General features: G+C 44.9%; 1 protein-coding gene across 1 annotated transcript in view; it reads left to right on the top strand.

Moving 5' to 3' along the window:
• Positions 1–754: 754 nt before the first annotated feature.
• Positions 755–18,063, top strand: part of PTGIS (prostaglandin I2 synthase) — a 60,375-nt gene continuing 43,066 nt past the window's right edge. The window contains exons 1-5 of the mRNA XM_043980864.1: positions 755–914; positions 9,417–9,540; positions 13,748–13,926; positions 14,391–14,534; positions 15,378–15,523. Coding sequence (XP_043836799.1) covers positions 841–914; positions 9,417–9,540; positions 13,748–13,926; positions 14,391–14,534; positions 15,378–15,523 — 667 coding nt within the window. The 5' untranslated portion in view covers positions 755–840. The remainder of the gene's footprint in view (positions 915–9,416; positions 9,541–13,747; positions 13,927–14,390; positions 14,535–15,377; positions 15,524–18,063) is intronic.

Raw genomic sequence — 18,063 nt, forward strand, 5'->3', positions numbered from 1 at the left:
TACCTGGCCCATAGGGAGCACTTCATAAATATTTGTTGACCGACTGTCTAACCTAGTTAGTAAGTTTTGGAGCTATGATGCAAGCACTGGTTTCTCGACCTCAAGTCCATTACTCCTTCCACCGTTATTTTGTTTTTGTTTGTGTTTTTTTTTGCTGACTACAGAAGAGTGGTTGGCTGGGTGGGGGGCGGGGGAGCTAAAAGCTCATATTACGGTAGCAAATGCACTTTCTTCTGCAGGCTGGGAGAGCAGCTAGATCCTAGCTTCTATTTGCGGATGGAAGACCATCGTAAAACTGGAAATTGCGACGGTGGGGAGTGGGGCTGCTGTAATAAGCACAGAGGTTCTTGCCTCCAAGGAAATAGCATGAGAATGGAAGTCTCCTAAAAGTTGCACCCCCAAATCCTACCCTTTCCTCCAGGGACCCTCTCAAAAACCTGTTTTGGAAATGAGGAAACCGGTGGCTTCAACGCTATTAGTAAGCTCTTTGAAGGCAGGGACTGTGGTATCTCTTTGTGTAACCTCAGAGCTATTAAGCGCCGAACCTGGCACACCGCAGGTGCCTAATAAGTGTTGGTGGAATTGAGCTGGACTATTCAGTTCCTCCCAGTGGGATAGGGGCTGGGGCCCCGCTCGGGAAGGAAACCCTGCCGCCCTGCGCCCCTCGGAGGCACGCACCTCCTTGGGGCGGGGAGGGGGCGGCGCGTGGCGCAGGGCCGACCGTCTCAGCTCAAGGAGAGACGGGAGGGTCCGGGGCAAGGAGCGGGCGGAAGAGACTCCGGGCTGCCGCAGCCCCAGCTCTCACCTGCCGTCAGGCACTGTCTTCGTCCGGTCCCAACCATGCCGTGGTTCTTTCTGGCCGCGCTGCTGGCTGCGCTGCTTGTGCTGCTGCTCCTGTCCCGCCGGCGAATGAGGTGAGTGCACCGACCCAAAGACATCTACGGCCTCACTGCCTGCACCCTGAGTGCAACCGCTTCCCCGCTCCGTCGCTTACCCCGCGAGATTCCTGCTCCGCGCCACGGAGCCCGGGATCCCAGGATACCAAGTCTGATGCGGGATACCCAGGCGCCAAAGCCGGAATTGTCTCCCAGGGGAAGATGCTGAGAGTTCCCCGAAAAGGAGGGTCAGCTTTTTAGTAAGGGGAGGGGAATACTGACTAGGCCCTAGGGGAACCCTGGATCCCTGGGAAAGGGGACCCATGCACCCCTAGGAAAGGAGACCATGACTGGAGAACCCACAGTCCCACGCCAGCAGTCTTTAGAGAGACTCCTGGCCTTAAGTCTGCTGATGTGGAGAGAGCCCCATATCTGGAGTGGGGAGGACTTAGCTCCAAATTCTATTTTCTTACTTAATATCTGTGTGACTTTGGTCATTGGAGAGAACTTCGTAGAAAGGACTCAAGTTTCCACGTCTGGAATATGGGGTGGGGGTAGGGGGGGGTGAGCTAAATGGCCTCCAGGCTCCCTTACTGTTCTGTCAATCAAAGATTCTTCAGGAGTTACCAGTGCTTGGGGAGCTCCAAGTGGAAAGAAAATACGAGACGCCCTTTCTTGGTATACCAGGTAGAGCAAGCCGAAAGATCAGGAATGGAAAGACATTTCAGGGGCTGCTGGGGCTGAGGCACCAGGCCCAGGAAAACCAGAGGGCAGAGAACAATAGACCAGGAGTCAGGAGATCTACGTTCTAAGCTTGGTTCTGCCACTTAGCCCTTACCTTCTTTAGGCCTTAGTTTTTTCATTTATAGAATGAGAGAGCGGAGCTAAATGCTCTCTAAGGCTCCCTCCATTTCTAACAGTCTATGTTCTAAGGCCCCTTTCAGCTTGGGCCCCCTTATATTGGACGTTCTTGCGGTTCTTCCAACTATAACAATCTGTTTTAACATCTGTTAAAAAAAAATGAGGAGTTTGGACTAAATGACCTGTACGGTTCCTTCCAAGTCTAAATGTACTCTCCTATGATCTCGGAAAGAGATTAAGTTGAACCTGTAACTTTCCTATGTGTTCTCTTATCCTACTTGGGTTCAGCAATTCAACACACTTTTTATTCCAGACTTTCAAGTTCCTGCTGCATTGACCAAAATCTGTCCCAGGATGTCTCAGGAACCCAGATCTTTCTTTTAAATGACGCAACACAAAACACCTCCTTTATCCTCCTGAGTGCCTCCATTCCCTATGGGACAGTCACACCCTGTTGTTACCCAGGGTCCCATTATCAAACAAGTTAGCTCTTGTTATCTGTTGGTGGATTGTCTAATGGCAAAGTGTAAACTCCCCCAACAATCCAACTCCTTCCTGGGGATTCCTTTCCATACTAGTGACAAGTTCTATTTCTATCTAGTTCGAAACATTTTTACATATTTTTCTCTTTTGAGTCATGTCCGTCTTTAGTGTCCTTGGCATGGGAAACTGAGAGCTAATTGTGTACATCCAGCACTTTTCCTTTAAAACTCTGGTCGGATGATAATTTCAGTAAGATGGTATGGCTCACAAAGCACTCTTCTCATAACTGTCGTGGGAAGTAGGTAGTGCTAATATCGTTGTACAGATAAGGAAATTGAGGCCCAAGTTATCTGCCTTGGTTAGAGTGGCAGAGCCGAGATACCAATAGAGGTCTTCAGATTCCGAGACCACTGTGTTTTAGCTGAAGAGATTCAGATTATCAGCAAGTCTTAAAAGTAGGTGGCTGATCCTTTTTGTTTTGTTTTTTTCCCTATCCCACAATACAGGAGGCAGTGTTGCATAATGGACACGGGTTCAGGACACGGGTTGTGGATTTGAATCCTACAGCAGGCACTTACTAGCTGTATGACCCAGATCAAGTCACTGAACCTCTCTGACCCTCAGTTTTATGTTTTGTAAAGTGGATTAATAATTGCACCTACTTTGTAGGGTTGCTGCTCTAAGGTTCCAGTGAGATTATGTAGGTAAAGTATTCTTCAAACTTTAGTTATAAATGTGAGTTATTATTATTATTCACAGGGCCCTCCCTCTGCCCAGCTTTGTGTTCTTCCCCTGGGCAGGGGGTATGCAAAGAGGAATATGGCACAGAAAATACTTGCCTTTCACTTGAGTTCACAGTTGCGGGGTGGGGCAGCATTCAATCTGAACAGACACAATTCCGACAATCTGGGTCAAACTGTATGACACTGACATTAAATGAAGCAGTCAGAGCAGGGAATAATCCCTGGGGCTAAGGGGAATCAGGGAAAGCTTCCTAGAGCTTTCCCGTGGGTGGGATTGAGCTGGGCTCTGAAAAATAGGTCAATATGAGTAGGCAAAGCTTAAAAAAGAGGGTATTCTAGGTTGAAGAGTGCCACAGATAGTGTTGCTTGAGTCACAAGAGTGTTACATTGAGGACTGTACCCTAAAACCCACTAACTGCCAGGGGGGAGGGGCCACACAGGGGAGTGTTGTAGAAAGCATTTTGGATCATTTGGATCTCCATTTGGGAAACGGGAGTTTGAATCCTGGTTCTGAGACTGACTTGCTCTGTGACCTTGGGCAAGTCAATTCACTCGTTTGGGCCTCCATTTCCTTACCTGTAAATTGAGAGAAGTTGGAGTGGAAGATCTCTAAGGGCCCTTTTAAGTCTAACACATGGGAGAGGCCAAGTTGGGGGCAGTTCTCTCTTGTTGACTGTTTTCTTTACTCTTTGGGGACAGGAGATTGTTTTCCTGTGTCTGGGGATTTATTTGCTTCTTGATTCCCAATGCAAGTAAGGGAAAGTGACAGGCCAGCCACAAACCACAGGCCCTAAAATAGAATTGGCTTTCACCGCTCACCACACCCAGGGCTGGAAATTGAGTTCACTGCTTAGATGTGTCAGAGGCCTGGACTAGGGCTCTCAAGGTGGCAGGGAGTGGGGGCCCCTTCCTCCCAACGTTTGAGCTTAGGCTGCCAGCTTGGATCTGCCCATGGCTGGCAATACTTCCTACCTTTGTCAATAAGTTAGCCTTGGCATTTGGGTTGCATTTTCCACATTTTTTTAGGAATAGGAAATAGTCTCAGCCAGAAATAATACCTTGTCTCCACTGGAGGCTTCCAGCTCTCCTAAGGGGCCAACCCATATCAAGAAGGAAGTTAACACTCTGGGTGCCAACCAGATGGAAAGATGTGAAAGCCCCTTTCTAAGCTGTGTTGAGTGTGTGTGGGGGGATAAACACTTTCCCCCTCCATTGGAAACCATAACGGTCTTTTAGTCCTGCCTCTGCCTCTAGCTAATTGTGGGACCCTCAGCAAATTACTCCCCTTCTCTTGGCCTCAGTTTCCTCATATGGAGGTTATTATCATCAGAACTGAAGTTTTAAAGGAAAAGGGCTGGACATACACAATTAGCTCTCTTGTTTACTGTTCTCAAATTTTTCAGTACCCCCAGAGTCAGTTACAGTTTAAGAACATTGTCCTAAGGCATTCCAAGCTTATAGTTCCATGAAAATATGGCTTTCAGAAGCAAGCCATAGGGTGAGCAACTCCAGCAGTTCAGAGCTGCGTCTCCTTTCCTTCTCCAGGCCTGTTTCCCTATTGTAGAATGAGGGAATTAGACTGGTGATCTTCAAGTTCTATTTTAGCCCTAACTTTATGTATTCCATGTTCTAATCTCCTTTCCTGTTCGGACATTGTGTTCCACGTCCTAAAGATCTTTCCAAATAGAATAGTTTGTGTATTTTTACTCTTTTCTTTCAAAATGTTTCATTGATGTTTTTTTTAAATACCAAACAGAATCCTCCTTTATAACAAACAGAAACAATAAAGTAAAACCAACAGACACAACCGTGTCTAAGTGAACACAGCATCCTGTGCCCATTGCCTGCCACATCTCTACAGAGAGGAGAGAAATGTATTTCATTGTTAGGCCTCTGGAAACAAGGCTGGTCATAGGACCATTACAACTAATGGGATTTCTGATGTATTTAATTCTGTATCTTCATCTATATTATTGTAGTTGTGGTGGATGTTATTATCCTCTTCCTTTGCTTTGTGTTTACTAGTTCCCACACATCTGTTTTCTGTATACACATTTCTTTTGTGACACTTCAACAGATCTGTTATCTCATGGATGTGAGTTCCCCCTCCAGTGAGACAGATCACTGTGTGTCCATCCTGTAGATTTCTCATCCATAGTCTCCTGTCAATCCTCCCTCCACTTTATTCACTAGGGGCCTTCCTCTCATTCTTTTGACATTGTATAGCTCCTAGTAGAATATGTGGGCTACCCACTTTGTTCTTGCCAAGTGACTGGCCCATCTCTTTTTCCAGGCACATACCTCCTTAATGATATCCTTTGCTGTTGTCTCTCCGATATCTTTTCTCCTACACAATCCTTCATTGGTAATGTGTTGCAACCAGCTTATACCCACCATGTGCCTTCCCATTATCCTTTTGGTGACCTTCAGTTTAAATTCTTCAGAGACTGTGGTATTTCATGACTAGCAGCAATATAACAACATTGGAAGAACATATTTTTTAAAAGATGGGTCTTTGTTTCCTATGGCATTATTTGAAGGTTGTTGATTTGTTTGTTGTGTTTTTTTTTTGCAGGGCAATGAGGGTTAAGTGACTTGCCCAGGGTCACACAGCTAGTAAGTGTCAAGTGTCTGAGGCCGGATTTGAATGGGCCTTTGTTTCAGGGAGAAGCTTGGAGGGGGGAGATAATCATCAAAAGCATTGGTTAATTTTTCAAAGACAATCCAATGTGGGACAGAGGGAAGAGCCCTCACTGTGGAATCAGAAAGCCTGGGTTCAAATTCTGCCTCCCATACTTATTAAGAGGGTGACCTCAAGCAATTAATTTCATGTCTATGGGCCTCAATTTTCTCCAATGGATAATGAGGGAGTTGGGATGGATGACTTCTGAGGGTTCTTTTAAGTCTAAGATACTAAGATCAAATCCACTCTTCTCTTCCCATTCAACTCTGTGCCCTGCTTGTCATCTATTTTGAGTATTTGTGTATGTCCTGAAGGACCAAGTCTTTCTTTGGGCTGCACATTCTGGACCATAGGCATTCTTTATCCACTTGGGTTTTCCCCATGTAGAAGACACATGGGTACCAGTATTCCATTTATTCCTTTTCTTCTTTTGTTTTGTTTTGAGGCAGTCAGGGTTAAGTGATTTGCCCAGGATCACACAGCTAGTAAGTATCTAAGATCCTGTTTGAACTCAGGTCCTTCTGACTCTAGAGGCAGTACTCTATCCACTGAGCCACCTAACTGCTTCTCCATTTCTTCCTATACCATAATTTGTTCCACCATTTCCCAATTGATGGACATTCATTTTGTTTCCAGTTTTAACATTTTATATTTTATGTTCTAAGGTCCCTTTCAACTCTATGTTTTAGGTTCTAAGCACCCTCTCAGGAGCAATATTTTATGTTCTATTTTCTCAGATCTCTCTCAGTCCTAACATTTTGTGTTCTGTGGTTTTTTTTTTTTTTAATTTTTTAATTTTTTGCGGGGCAATGGGGGTTAAGTGACTTGCCCAGGGTCACACAGCTAGTAAGTGTCAAGTGTCTGAGGCCGGATTTGAACTCAGGTACTCCTGAATCCAGGGCCGGTGCTTTATCCACTGCGCCACCTAGCCACCCCTTGTTCTGTGTTTTAAAGTGCCTTCTAGTATCATTGTATGTCGCTAATGTTCTAGGATTCTCAGAGGTGAATGGAGTGATTCACATAATCAGTCATAGAACCTGTCAGTCTTGCTCCAAAGCATTTTCACCAGTTCCCATTACTCATCACAGAGGAGCTGTATCCATCTTAGACAACTGGAAGCTTGCAGATGAAGGCAGTGCAAGCTTCATTGTCTTCCTGCTGCTCTACTTTGAGCCTGTCAGTATCTCTACCATCCCCTGTCATAGGAGTCTATGGAGACTCAAACTTGGGCTTTAATCCTGTCTTTGTAGTTTTGGGATGGGCTAGGGTATAAGGAACAGGGAGTGGAAAGATGATTGCTGCCTCACCATGACCACACCTCCCCTGCTGGGGCAGCTCTATTTGGGGTTCACTCTGCTCTGGTGTACATTGTACATGGGGTGTACCTGCCATTCTCCTCTCCTCCCTCCTTATTGATGGAACTTATGGAAGTTCTAGTCATCCTTCAAGGCTCGGCTCAAATTCCGGTTTCTCTGGGAAGTCTTTTCTGACCACTCCCAATTCACAGGGATTTTAAAAAAACTCTGATCTCTTGGGGCTCTTAGGCTAGGGATGGAAACTGGACCTGTGATTTCATTGGTATAGGGAACTCCTACATGGTGAAATTCCCTCCGTCCATGCAGGCTGTGACACCTCTGCAGAGGTATCTTAGAGAGTGGCCTAGAAAATTGAGAGGTTAAACCATTTGTCCAGGATTACAGTCAGTAATTGATAGAAGTGGGACCCAGTTCTTCTTGGCTCTGAGGCTTGCTCTCTACCCACTACTCCATGATGCCTCTATGACATAACTTTTAGAGTCACAGAGTCACAGACTCATAGAATAGTGATTTGAAAGTAGGTATTTGCTGGGGCAGGTTCACATGGGTTCCCAAGAGCCAACTGTTAAATTTTCAGTGTGAGCATTCTTGGAAATTGGCAAATACTACAACTCAGGGATTGATTTATTGTTTTGTTGATTATCTAGTCTTAAGAAAGGGATGGAAATTAAATGACTAATTTAATGATGCTGATTAAACTTAAAAGTGTGTTGCATATTTCTTTTTCTAGAGAGCCACTTGTTAAACATTTACTAGCACCCTCTTAGTTGGAAGGGACCCTAGATATCATCAACTCTGTCAGCCAGTCTTGTGACCTTGGAGATATCTTTGACTCTTCCCTCATCTTCCACATCCAGCCACATCTGGTTATTTTTTTTTTTTTTGCTTCCTTTTTTTTTTGGTGAGGCAATTGAGGTTAAGTGACTTGCCCAGAGTCACACAGCTAGTAAGTGTCAAGTGTCTGAGGCTGGATTTGAACTCAGGTGCTTTATCCACTGCACCACCTAGCTGCCCCTTTTTTGTTTCTTCTGAGTCCTAGTTTGGACCCTCATCTCTTTCCTCCTTAACAAGTATAGCATATTCTTCCCGCTTTCAGTCTACTTTCTTTAGTCCGTCCTTCACATTGATGCCTAAGCAATTGTTCCAGTGTGCAGCTATGGTTATGCTCCTCCTGTGATCAAAAATCTTCACTGGCTCCCCAGTGTCTATTGAATTGAATATAAACTGACTCTTCCCTTCACAATCTGCTTCTGAGCTACCAGTTCAGCATGATTTTGTGCTTCTCCCTTCATTCACTCTGCATGCATCCCTTGCTCACATCCTGTTGACCTCCATCCTGTTGCAAACACTATCTCCTTGGAATCCTTGGAATAGATTCTTTCCTCATATCTGTCATTTGAAGTTCCTTCTTTTGAGATCCAAAGCAGATAGTACGCCATTTCCTTTATGAGGCCTTTTCTACTCCCTACTCCTTTCTAGGTGAAAATAATTTCTTTTTTCTCACATTTCTCCTAGCATTTTGCCTGGGCTTCTCCTTTGCCTTCATCACATTCAACCTCATATCTTACTTATTTGTGTTCATGTCATAACTAAGGTAGAGTGACTATGACTTTGCCCAAGGGCACACTGAATTCAGGGGGCACTGAAAGAATTCTCAAGCCTTCATCACAGTAAAACCAGCAGAGATTAGCATCTAGTTAGCAAGAAGAATGAATTAAAATAGGAAGCTATCAGAGGGTCCATTTCCTTGCTCCAGTGACCACACACCAGATGAGATTCCCTTGTCTGCCCATACAGCAGTCCCTGTCACCACCACTCCCTACTGAAGGTGGTCTCCTTATTGGTGTCTTAGGGTCATAACCCCTTTCTCTCTTTAGAACGTGTTTTGGTTGACTTGCTCTATTTACATTATGGCTCTAATGTCTTAGCCCCTTCCTCTCCTCAGGATTCTGTTAGGATCAGAGGATTCAGAGCTTAAAGCCCTACTCTAACCTTGTTATTTTGAAGTTGAAGAAATTAAGACTGGGAAAGGTGAAGTGACTTGTTTTAGGTCACACAGGTAGCAAGCTGTGTATCTGGGATTTGAACCCAGCACTACCCCATGGTGCCTATTTTAGACTATAAGCAAGAACTATGCCCGTCCTCCCTCCCTTCCTCTCTCTCTCTCTCTCTCTCTCTCTCTCTCTATTTGGCAGGGAAATGAGGGTTAAGCGACTTGCCCAGGGTCACACAGCTAGTAAGTGTCAAGCGTCTAAGGTCGGATTTGAACTCAGGTCCTCCTGAATCCGGGGCTGGTGCCCTATCCACCGTAATGTTAATCTAGCTGCCCCCCAGTCCTTTCTTATTTTTATGTCTCCAGGGCCTTGTCAATGGTGGGCTCTTAACAAATATTTGTGGAGTTGTCCCACTGTCTGTTCCCTTTCACTGGATGCTTATTATATTCTGGGTTTTCCAGGAAACCTGGTGAGCCCCCTCTGGATCCAGGCCTCATTCCCTGGCTGGGCCATGCCTCAGAGTTTGGCAAAGATGCAGCTCAATTCCTCTCCAGGATGGAGCGGAAACACGGGGACATCTTTACTGTGAGTATGCCTTTGGGAAGGGAGGGAAGGAGTAGGACTGGTTTTTTTTCTCTGTGAGGTTGGGCCCTCCTGCTGGGTATCTTCAGGACTCCCTCACACAATACTGTTTCCTCTGAAGGATGGTGAGTCACAAGACTTGGGGTGTTATCAGCTTCTGCCACTGACTCATAGAGTGACAGTGGATAAGTCACTTCTCTGGTCCTCAGTTTACTCATTTGTCAGATGGAAACAGTCTCTGTCCTGTCTTTTTAGGGCTGTTGTGAAGATCATGGCTATAAAAGGGCATGGGAAATTCTAACGTGTTCCACAAATGTAGGACATTATTATTATAATTAGCCAAGGAGCCAGCCTCTGCAAACCAGTTTAGTTCACAAGGTCTTTTCCTAGGACTGCTCTGGATGGTAATTATTGAATAACCTGAGAGTCCTTAACCAAGGCCTTTCAAATCAGTGTTTTCAAGTGGCTTTCTTATTTCAACTTTCACAACCTTTCTTCTTGCAAACCCTCTTTGCCACAAAAACCTCCTCCCCAAGAAGGAAGCGACGGATTTTTTTTTCTTTCTTAGCATCATAAAAGCCAAGATGGGGAAGGAACGAGGAATCTAGGAGGTTCAAAGTCAGGTTGGATTGAGGAGTAAGAGACTAAGATCTTCGTCATGGGAAGAATCCAAGAGAAGGCTGCTTTCTGTAGAGAAATTCTTGCCTGAGGTGGTAGTTGAACTAACCTTTCCAAGTCTGTTTTTCTGGGAGGAGCAGGAGAGGTGGCTTCATCGAACTCATGCTGCCAGGAGCTCACCATCATCGGTGTCAAATTGTAGACTCTGTAGACTTGTATGATCATAGTTTTAGAGTTGGAAGGGACATTTGAAGTCAAGTCCAACCTCCCCAATCTCACAGATGAGGGAACTAAGGCCCAAAGGTGTTAAATAACTTACCCAGGGTCACACTGCTAGTAAGTGTCTGAAGCAGGAGTCAAGCCAAGGTCTTCCTGATTTGAGCTCCAGGGGGCTGTCCTGTTTCTCAATGCCTGTGTTATCTCCACCCCAGGAACTTCCCACTGACCTTCACCTGACTTTGAGTGGTCATGGCTTAAGCCTTTCTTTCATAGAATCATAGAATGTTAAAGCTGGAGGGGGCTGCAAGGGCTCACAGTCTCCTCTCCATTTTATTAATGAGGAAACTAAAGATAGAGAGAAGGAGTGGCTTACCTAGGGTCTCACCATGAGATCAATTAATCAACAAGCATTTATTCAATGCCTCCCACAATACCAGGCACTAGGGTTACAAAAACAAAAATGAAACTTACTTTATATCTGGAGAAATAACATGTGTTGAAATAAGTATATACAAAATTAGTACAATGTAATGCTTTAGAGACTAGCACTTACAGGGATCAAGAAAAGTCTCCCTTAGAAGGTGGAGTTTGAGCTGAGCTTTGGAGGAAAATAGAATCTAAGATGTGAAAAAGAGGAAGGAGTGTGTTTAAGGCATGGGGAATAACCAGGGCACTGAGGTGGGAGATAAGGTGTTGAGTTTGAGGAGCATCAAGGTTAATATGACTGGACCATAGAGTGTATGAGGAGAATAATATATAATAAGGCTGTAAAGGTTGGTTGGGGCAGCGAGGTGGTGCAGTGTGTAAAAAGTGTCAGCCTTGCAGTCAGGAAAACTCATCTTCCTGAGTTTTAATCTAGCCTCAGGCACTTACTTGTTGTGTGACCCTGGGTAAATCACTTAACCCTGTGTGCCTCAGTTTCGTCATCTGTAAAATGAGCTGGAGAAGGAAATGACAAACCCCTCCAGTATTTCTGTCAAGAAAACCTAAATGGGGTCACAAAGAGTAGTACGATTGAAAATGACAAAACAACAATAAAAGGTAGGTTGAGGCCAAGTTGTAAAAGTCTTTAAATACCAAACAGACAAGTTTTGTGTTTGATCCTAGAGTTAATAGGAAGTTGCTGGCATTTAGGGGAGTAACATCATCAGACTTGTGCTTTAGGAAAGTCAACATGGAGGTTGTGTAGAAGATAGATGGGGGAAGGGAGAAACTTGAGCCAGGAAGACTAAGTAAGAGGCTATTGAAATAATCCAGGAATAGTGATGATGACCTGAATTCAGGTGGTTGGTTGTGTGAGTAGAGAGAAGGGGACAGATGTGAGAAAAAAACAGCAAGATTTGGCAACTGATTTGGCGATATGGGTGTGGGTGAGGAAGAGGGAGGGAGAGAGAGGAGTCAAGGGTGACTGGAAGAACATCCCTCTCCCATTTTTGACAGAAATAGAATAGAATTGGATTGTGTTTGGGGAGAAAGATAATGAGATCTATTTTGGATATATTGAGCTTGAGACGTCTATCAGATATTGATTTCAAAATATGAAATGGGACTGGATATGAGGTTATTTGGACTCTCTCTTGAGGGCCATTTGCATTGAGGTGATAAAATTAAACTCATGGGAACTGAAGAAGTAATCAAGAATCTAGAAAGAGAAGAGAGCCCAGGATTGATCCTTAGAGAATACCCACTGTAAGAGGATATGATAGGGATGATGTCTCAGAAAAGTGCCTGAACAGAAGTGGTCAGACAGGCAGCAGGAGAACCAAGAGAGAAGAGCATAACAAAAACCCAGAGAGAAGACTTTTCCAGGAGTAGTTGACAGGTAGTACACAGTGTCAAATGCAGGTAGGACAGAGATTAAGAATAAGGACTGTGAAAAGGTCCTTGGAGTGGGAAATTAAAAGATCATTGATGGGGCAGCTAGGTGGCACAGTGGATAAAGCACTGGCCCTGGATTCAGGAGGTCCTGAGCTTAAATCCGGCCTCAGACACTTGACACTTATTAGCTGTGTGACCTTGGACAAGTCACTTAACCCTCATTGTCCCCGCAAAAAGGAAAAAGATCATTGATAACTCAAGAGAGGGGAATTTCAGTTGAGCATTGAAGTCAGGATCCAAATTGCTAAGGGTTAAGAAGTGAGAAGAAAGTAGAGGCCACCAAGGTGACAGCATTTTCTAGGAGTTTGGTTGTGAATGGGAGGAGAGATATAGGATGCTAATTGCTTGAGGAGATGGTAAAGTCAAGTGAAGACTTTTTTTTTTTTGTGGGGCAACAGGGGTTATTGACTTGCACAGGGTCACACAGCTAGTAAGTGTAAGTGTCTGAGGCTGAATTTGAACTCAGGTCTTCCTGAATCCAGGGCCAGTGCTTTATCCACTGTGCGACCTAGCTGCCCAAGTGAAGACTTTTTAAGGATCGGAGAGAAAGACATATTTGTAAGCAGCAGAGAAGGAACTAATAGATGGGGGGAGGGACCCAAAAATATTAGAGAGAAGAGAAAAAATGGAGAAGGAGACAGAGAGAGAGAGGAAAAGAAGGGAGGGGATAGGATCAAGGGTACATGTAGAAGAGTTGAAGAGTTGGTCTTAGAAAGAAGGGCTACCTTTTTATCAAAGACTAGTATGAAGGGGGATAGAAGAAGGGATGAGGTCAAGGAGTTCTGAGATCTACAGAGGGGAGAAGAGGGAACTGATGGTAAGAATAGCTAGCATTTATATAGTGCTTTTTTATATATGATGCTTTACTAACATCTCATTTTATCCTCACAACAACCATGGGAGGAAGGTGTTATTATTATCTTCATTTGACAGATCAGGAAATTGAGGCACAAAGAAGTTAAGTGACTTGTCCAGGGTCATGTAGTTAATAAGTGCCTGGAGCTGGATTTGAACTCAGGTCTTTCTGACTCCATGTTCCATCCTCTAGCCAATTCACCACCTAGCCATGCCTAGAATGGCTTCTATTTTCTCAGTATATTATGAGGTTTGTTCCTCCCTTGGCTAAAAGCATGAAGCAGAGGGTAATAGGGGAGGCTTAAGGAGAGAAAAGAACATGTGGGATGGCTGCTGTCATGAGCATCCTGATATGTCCAATGAGGGCCCAGTTCCCTTCTGCCTCTTTCACTATCTCCGTATGTCTCACTGAATACTGACAGAGGAGAGGAACTAACCCAGGAGAGGAAGCACTGCATTTGAAGTCAGAAGAGCTGGGTTTGAATTTTGCCTCTGCCTTGTCATCCCCATCCCACCCCCATCTCTCACTCTTGGTTTCCTCACCTGTAAAATGAGTAGGTTGGGCTTGATGGTCTCCAAGCCTGTCTTCTAACTCTAAATCCTGTGCTCCCCTGATCTCTGACTGCACTGACTTCCACAGGTGCTCGTGGCAGGAAGGTTTATCACAGTCCTCCTGGACCCTCACTCATATGACACAGTTGTCTGGGAGTCCAGCTCCAAGTTGGACTTCCACAAATATGCCATCTTCCTCATGGAGAAGATTTTTGATATCCAGCTGACCAACTATGATCCTGGTTTGGAGAAAGCGAAGATGAAACCGTGAGTGTCTGAGGAATGATCAGTTTGGGATTGGGAAAGGGAGAGAATTCTTTTAGCCACTCAACATTTGCTGTCGCCTGTGTGTCTTTGTATTCCCAGTACCATTCATGATAGATAATTGCTGAATGATTGATTACTGTTCCCTCCCCTCCCAGAAAAGCACTGGACCTGGAATCAGGAGATCTGAGTTCAAGTCTCATTCTGCCACTTATTAGCTGTGTGACTATCAGGAAGTCACTTCCCTTTTCTCAACTTCAGTTTCATCATCTGTAAAATGGGAAGAATGGTCCCTATTTTGCCCCCCTCCCTGGGCTATTGTGGGGTATAAGTGAGATACAGGCTGTGAAAAAGCTTTTAAACTAGAAAGCAGCATAAAGTAGGCCATGATCATTCTTAGGGTTGTCATCAGTGGGTTACTGGAGCCAAGTCCCATCCTGTGATTCCCCACTTCTCCACTTCTCCAGGACCCTGCTCCACAAGAACCTGCAGGCCCTCACTGGAGCCATGTTTAAGAACCTCTGCAATGTCCTACTGAAGGATGCTGAGGACATGGGCACAGACTGGCAGGAAACAGGACTGTTCCAGTTTTCCTATGACATTATGCTCAGGTGAGTTTGTTTATTTGTTTTTGCAGGTCAGTGAGGGTTAAGTGACTTGTCCAGCGTCACACAGGTAGTAAGTGTCAAGCGTCTGAGGCTGGATTTGAACTCTGGTCCTCCTGAATCCAGGGCCAGTGCTTTATCCACTGCGCTACCTAGCTGCCCCCAGGTGAGTTTCTTTTTAATGCATCCCTATCCTTGTTGTGGTGGACAAGGGCAACTTGACAGCATGGGCAGTTGGGAAGGGGAATGGAAGGTAAAGCTTGTATATTAATCAAATGAGAAGGTAGATGTGGAAACTCTATGAAAAACTGAAGTCACCATATCTATGTAAGGGATGGATTCTTAGAGCCAGAAGGGATTTTAGTAAATCACTTCCTTTCCCTCAACCTCGGTTTCCAATAAAATGAGATGGTTGGGCTAGATAATCTCTGAGGTCTCTTGCAACTGTGAATTCTGTGATTTTTCTATAAAATGTTATCACTGGAAGGAACCTTAGAACATAGAATTCCAGAGTTGGAAATAGAGCTTAGAACATAGAACGCAGAATGTTAGAGTTGGAAGGGACCTTAAAACCGAAAACATCAAATGTCATATCCGAAAGGGACACTAGAAGAAAGAAGATAGAGTGTTAGAGCTAGAAGAGAACCTAGCATAAAAAACAGAATTTTCGAGGTAGAAGGGACTTTAGGACATTGAACATAGACTGCCAGAGCAGTCTAGAACATAGAGCGTTAGGACATGGTGAAGTGTTTGATTCCTGATATGCCAAAGGGCTTTAGAGTTGAATGTTGACCCAGAGTGAAGGTGAGGTTTGGTTCATACTAATTATGATGCTGCCTTGCCAACCAGAGCCGGCTACCTGACGCTGTATGGCACTGAGGGTGATGATCCAGTGAGCCAGGCCCGAGATCGGTCCCACTCTGCAGAGGTTTTCCAGAGTTTCCGTCAACTGGACCAGCTTCTGATGAAACTCGCCCGTAGCTCTCTGTCAGCAGGTGAGCACTGTGGGGTCCCTAAAGTAGGAGAAAGAACTGAGCCCCAAGTAGATGGAGAAACACAGGGGAAAATAGCCTTTGGACGCAACTGCAGTCCTGGCTCAGGGAAGGTGCCCTCCCTAAGCAACCTGGGCAAAGAGTCTAGAGCTCTGATTTCAGCTGTCCTGAGGCTATGGCTCCCAAGGGCAGAGTCCCCTCAGCTTTCTCCCCATCCATCGCCACAGCTGTGTCAGTCTCTTTTTCCGCCCCCCTCCACTCCCTGAAAACCCCACATCGAGGCCATGTAGCTAAAGGTGAGAGGCATCTGACCAGGCATTGGATCCATGGCATTGTTGAGCTGTGAGTTTGGAGTGAGACTTCTCTCTCTCTCCCTCCTTCTTGGAAGACCTTGCATCCCTGGCAGTGCTCCCCACTATTGGGTATTCCTCCTCTCAAATATATTTCTTACTCTCTACTGCCTCCTCTAGACCCTTCCTCTGCTGCCATCACTTAACAACCTCTCTTTTGAGATTCACTCAACCCATCCATATCACCCAATCTTTGTCAAAGTCATTTGCTGACCTCCTTGTAATTTCCCTTCATTTCTTAAGAAGTTAGTACCTGGATCATAGTCTTCCTAACACTCTAACAAGTTTAGAGAATTAAACACACATGAGGGTGGCCCCTAGGACACTTAAGCTTCTCAGTTCATCAGTCTCCAATTTCTATGAACTATAGCTTTACTTTGTGAACTCAGTTGGCCCTAGGTAGGTCAGTCATGCCCTTGATCTCACCATCACCTGTCCCAGTGCTACTACCCTGATCCATAGCTCTGAAATTCTTCTTTGAAACCACAAGCCCCTACCCTTTCATGTCTTTCTCACTCCTCCTATATCTATTCTTCATCTTCCTCATGACCTCCAGTTCTTTGACTCCTCCCTGTTTTCCCAGTCCATCACCACAGCTCTGGCCTCACTTTCTTCTCTTCACACTCTTGACCTGATGGTGAGCCATTCCAATCATACACTATCCTCTACTCTTGCATCTCCTGTCCCCGATCATCCTATCACATGCAATGTCTTGTCACACCCTAGCCCTGGGTGCTCCTCCTGCCATTTTCCTCTACTCCTACTTACATGCTGCCATTCGGTGAAAAACATAACTGCCAACAGTGTCTGCTACACGTTTATGTTATTGGCTCTGCTGGTTTCATGGCAATCCTTTTTGATCTTCCATGACTGACCCTCTATTGTGCTTTCCACACTGGTTATCCCAAAGCTTCTCTCTGCAAGCTCACTTTGCCCCCTTTAGCCCCTTCACTTTAGTAGAGAACTTGGGTTCTTGTTTTATTGAGAAAATAGAAGCCATCATCCAAGAGCTCTTTTTCTCCCCTCTGTCACTCCTGAAGGCCCTTCTGCATCATCCTCCAGTTTCTCCTCCTTCGTTCCAGTCTCTAAAGTCTCTAAGAAAGAGTTAGCCTCGTCCTCTCCACTTGTGCTTTCAATCCACTTCCCAAGCTCTCCTCTGAGAGCTTCCCCTTTTATTTCTTTTCTTCAACATATCCTTTTTTTTTTGGTTGCTTTTTTTTGTTTTTGTGAGGCAATTGGGGTTAAGTGACTTGCCCAGGGTCACACAGCTAGTAAGTGTTAAGTGTCTGAGGCCGGATTTGAACTCAGGTACTCCTGAATCCAGGGGCGGTGCTTTATCCACTGCTCCTTCTAGCTGCCCCTTCAATATATCCTTATCCGCTGACTCTTTCCCTGCTACCTACAACTCTGCCCATGCCTCTCCCATCCTTAAAAAAAAAAATCCTTATTTGACCCTGACAATCTCATGCTTTCATTCTATATCTCCATGTCCTTTCACAGCCAAACTCCCAGAAAGGGCCATTTATCCTCATTGCCTTCATTTCCTTACCTACCACTTACTTCTCACCCCTTTGCAATCTGCCTTCCAGTGCCACCACTCTAATGAAACTGCCCTCTTCAAGGTTATCAATAATTTATTAACTATTAACCTAATGGATGTTTCCCAGTTTTCATTCTAGTTGACCTCTTGCTCCCAGATATTTTCTCCTCCCTTGGCTTTTGTTACACAGCTATGTCCCAGTTTTCTTCCTACCTTTTGACAGATCCTTCTCAGTCTCCTTTGCCAGGTTATCATCCATATGTCACCCCTAAAGTGTAGTATGTCCCAGGGCTCTATGCTGGACCCTCTTCTCACTCTATGGAAACTCTCTTGAGGATCTTACCAGTCCCCTTGGGTTGTCATCTCTCTGTAGATAACTCCCAAATCTACATATTCATCTTTAATCTCTCTCCAAAATTTTTATTATTACCATTTCCACCTAGATGTCTCATGGACATTTCAAGTTCAGTATGTAAAAAATGGAGCTCACATTTCCCCTGAAACCCATCCTTCCTTCAAACTTCCCTATTTCTGTTAGCTGTCCCATCATCCTTCCTGTCACCCAGGTTCCCAATCCCAGGGCCATCCTTGACTTTTCCTTCTTCCTTTGTCCTCCCTTATATCTAATTATTTGCCAAAACTTGTCCTTTCTT

Source organism: Dromiciops gliroides, chromosome 2, assembly GCF_019393635.1.
Source record: "Dromiciops gliroides isolate mDroGli1 chromosome 2, mDroGli1.pri, whole genome shotgun sequence".
NCBI classification, from domain to species: Eukaryota; Metazoa; Chordata; class Mammalia; order Microbiotheria; family Microbiotheriidae; genus Dromiciops; species Dromiciops gliroides.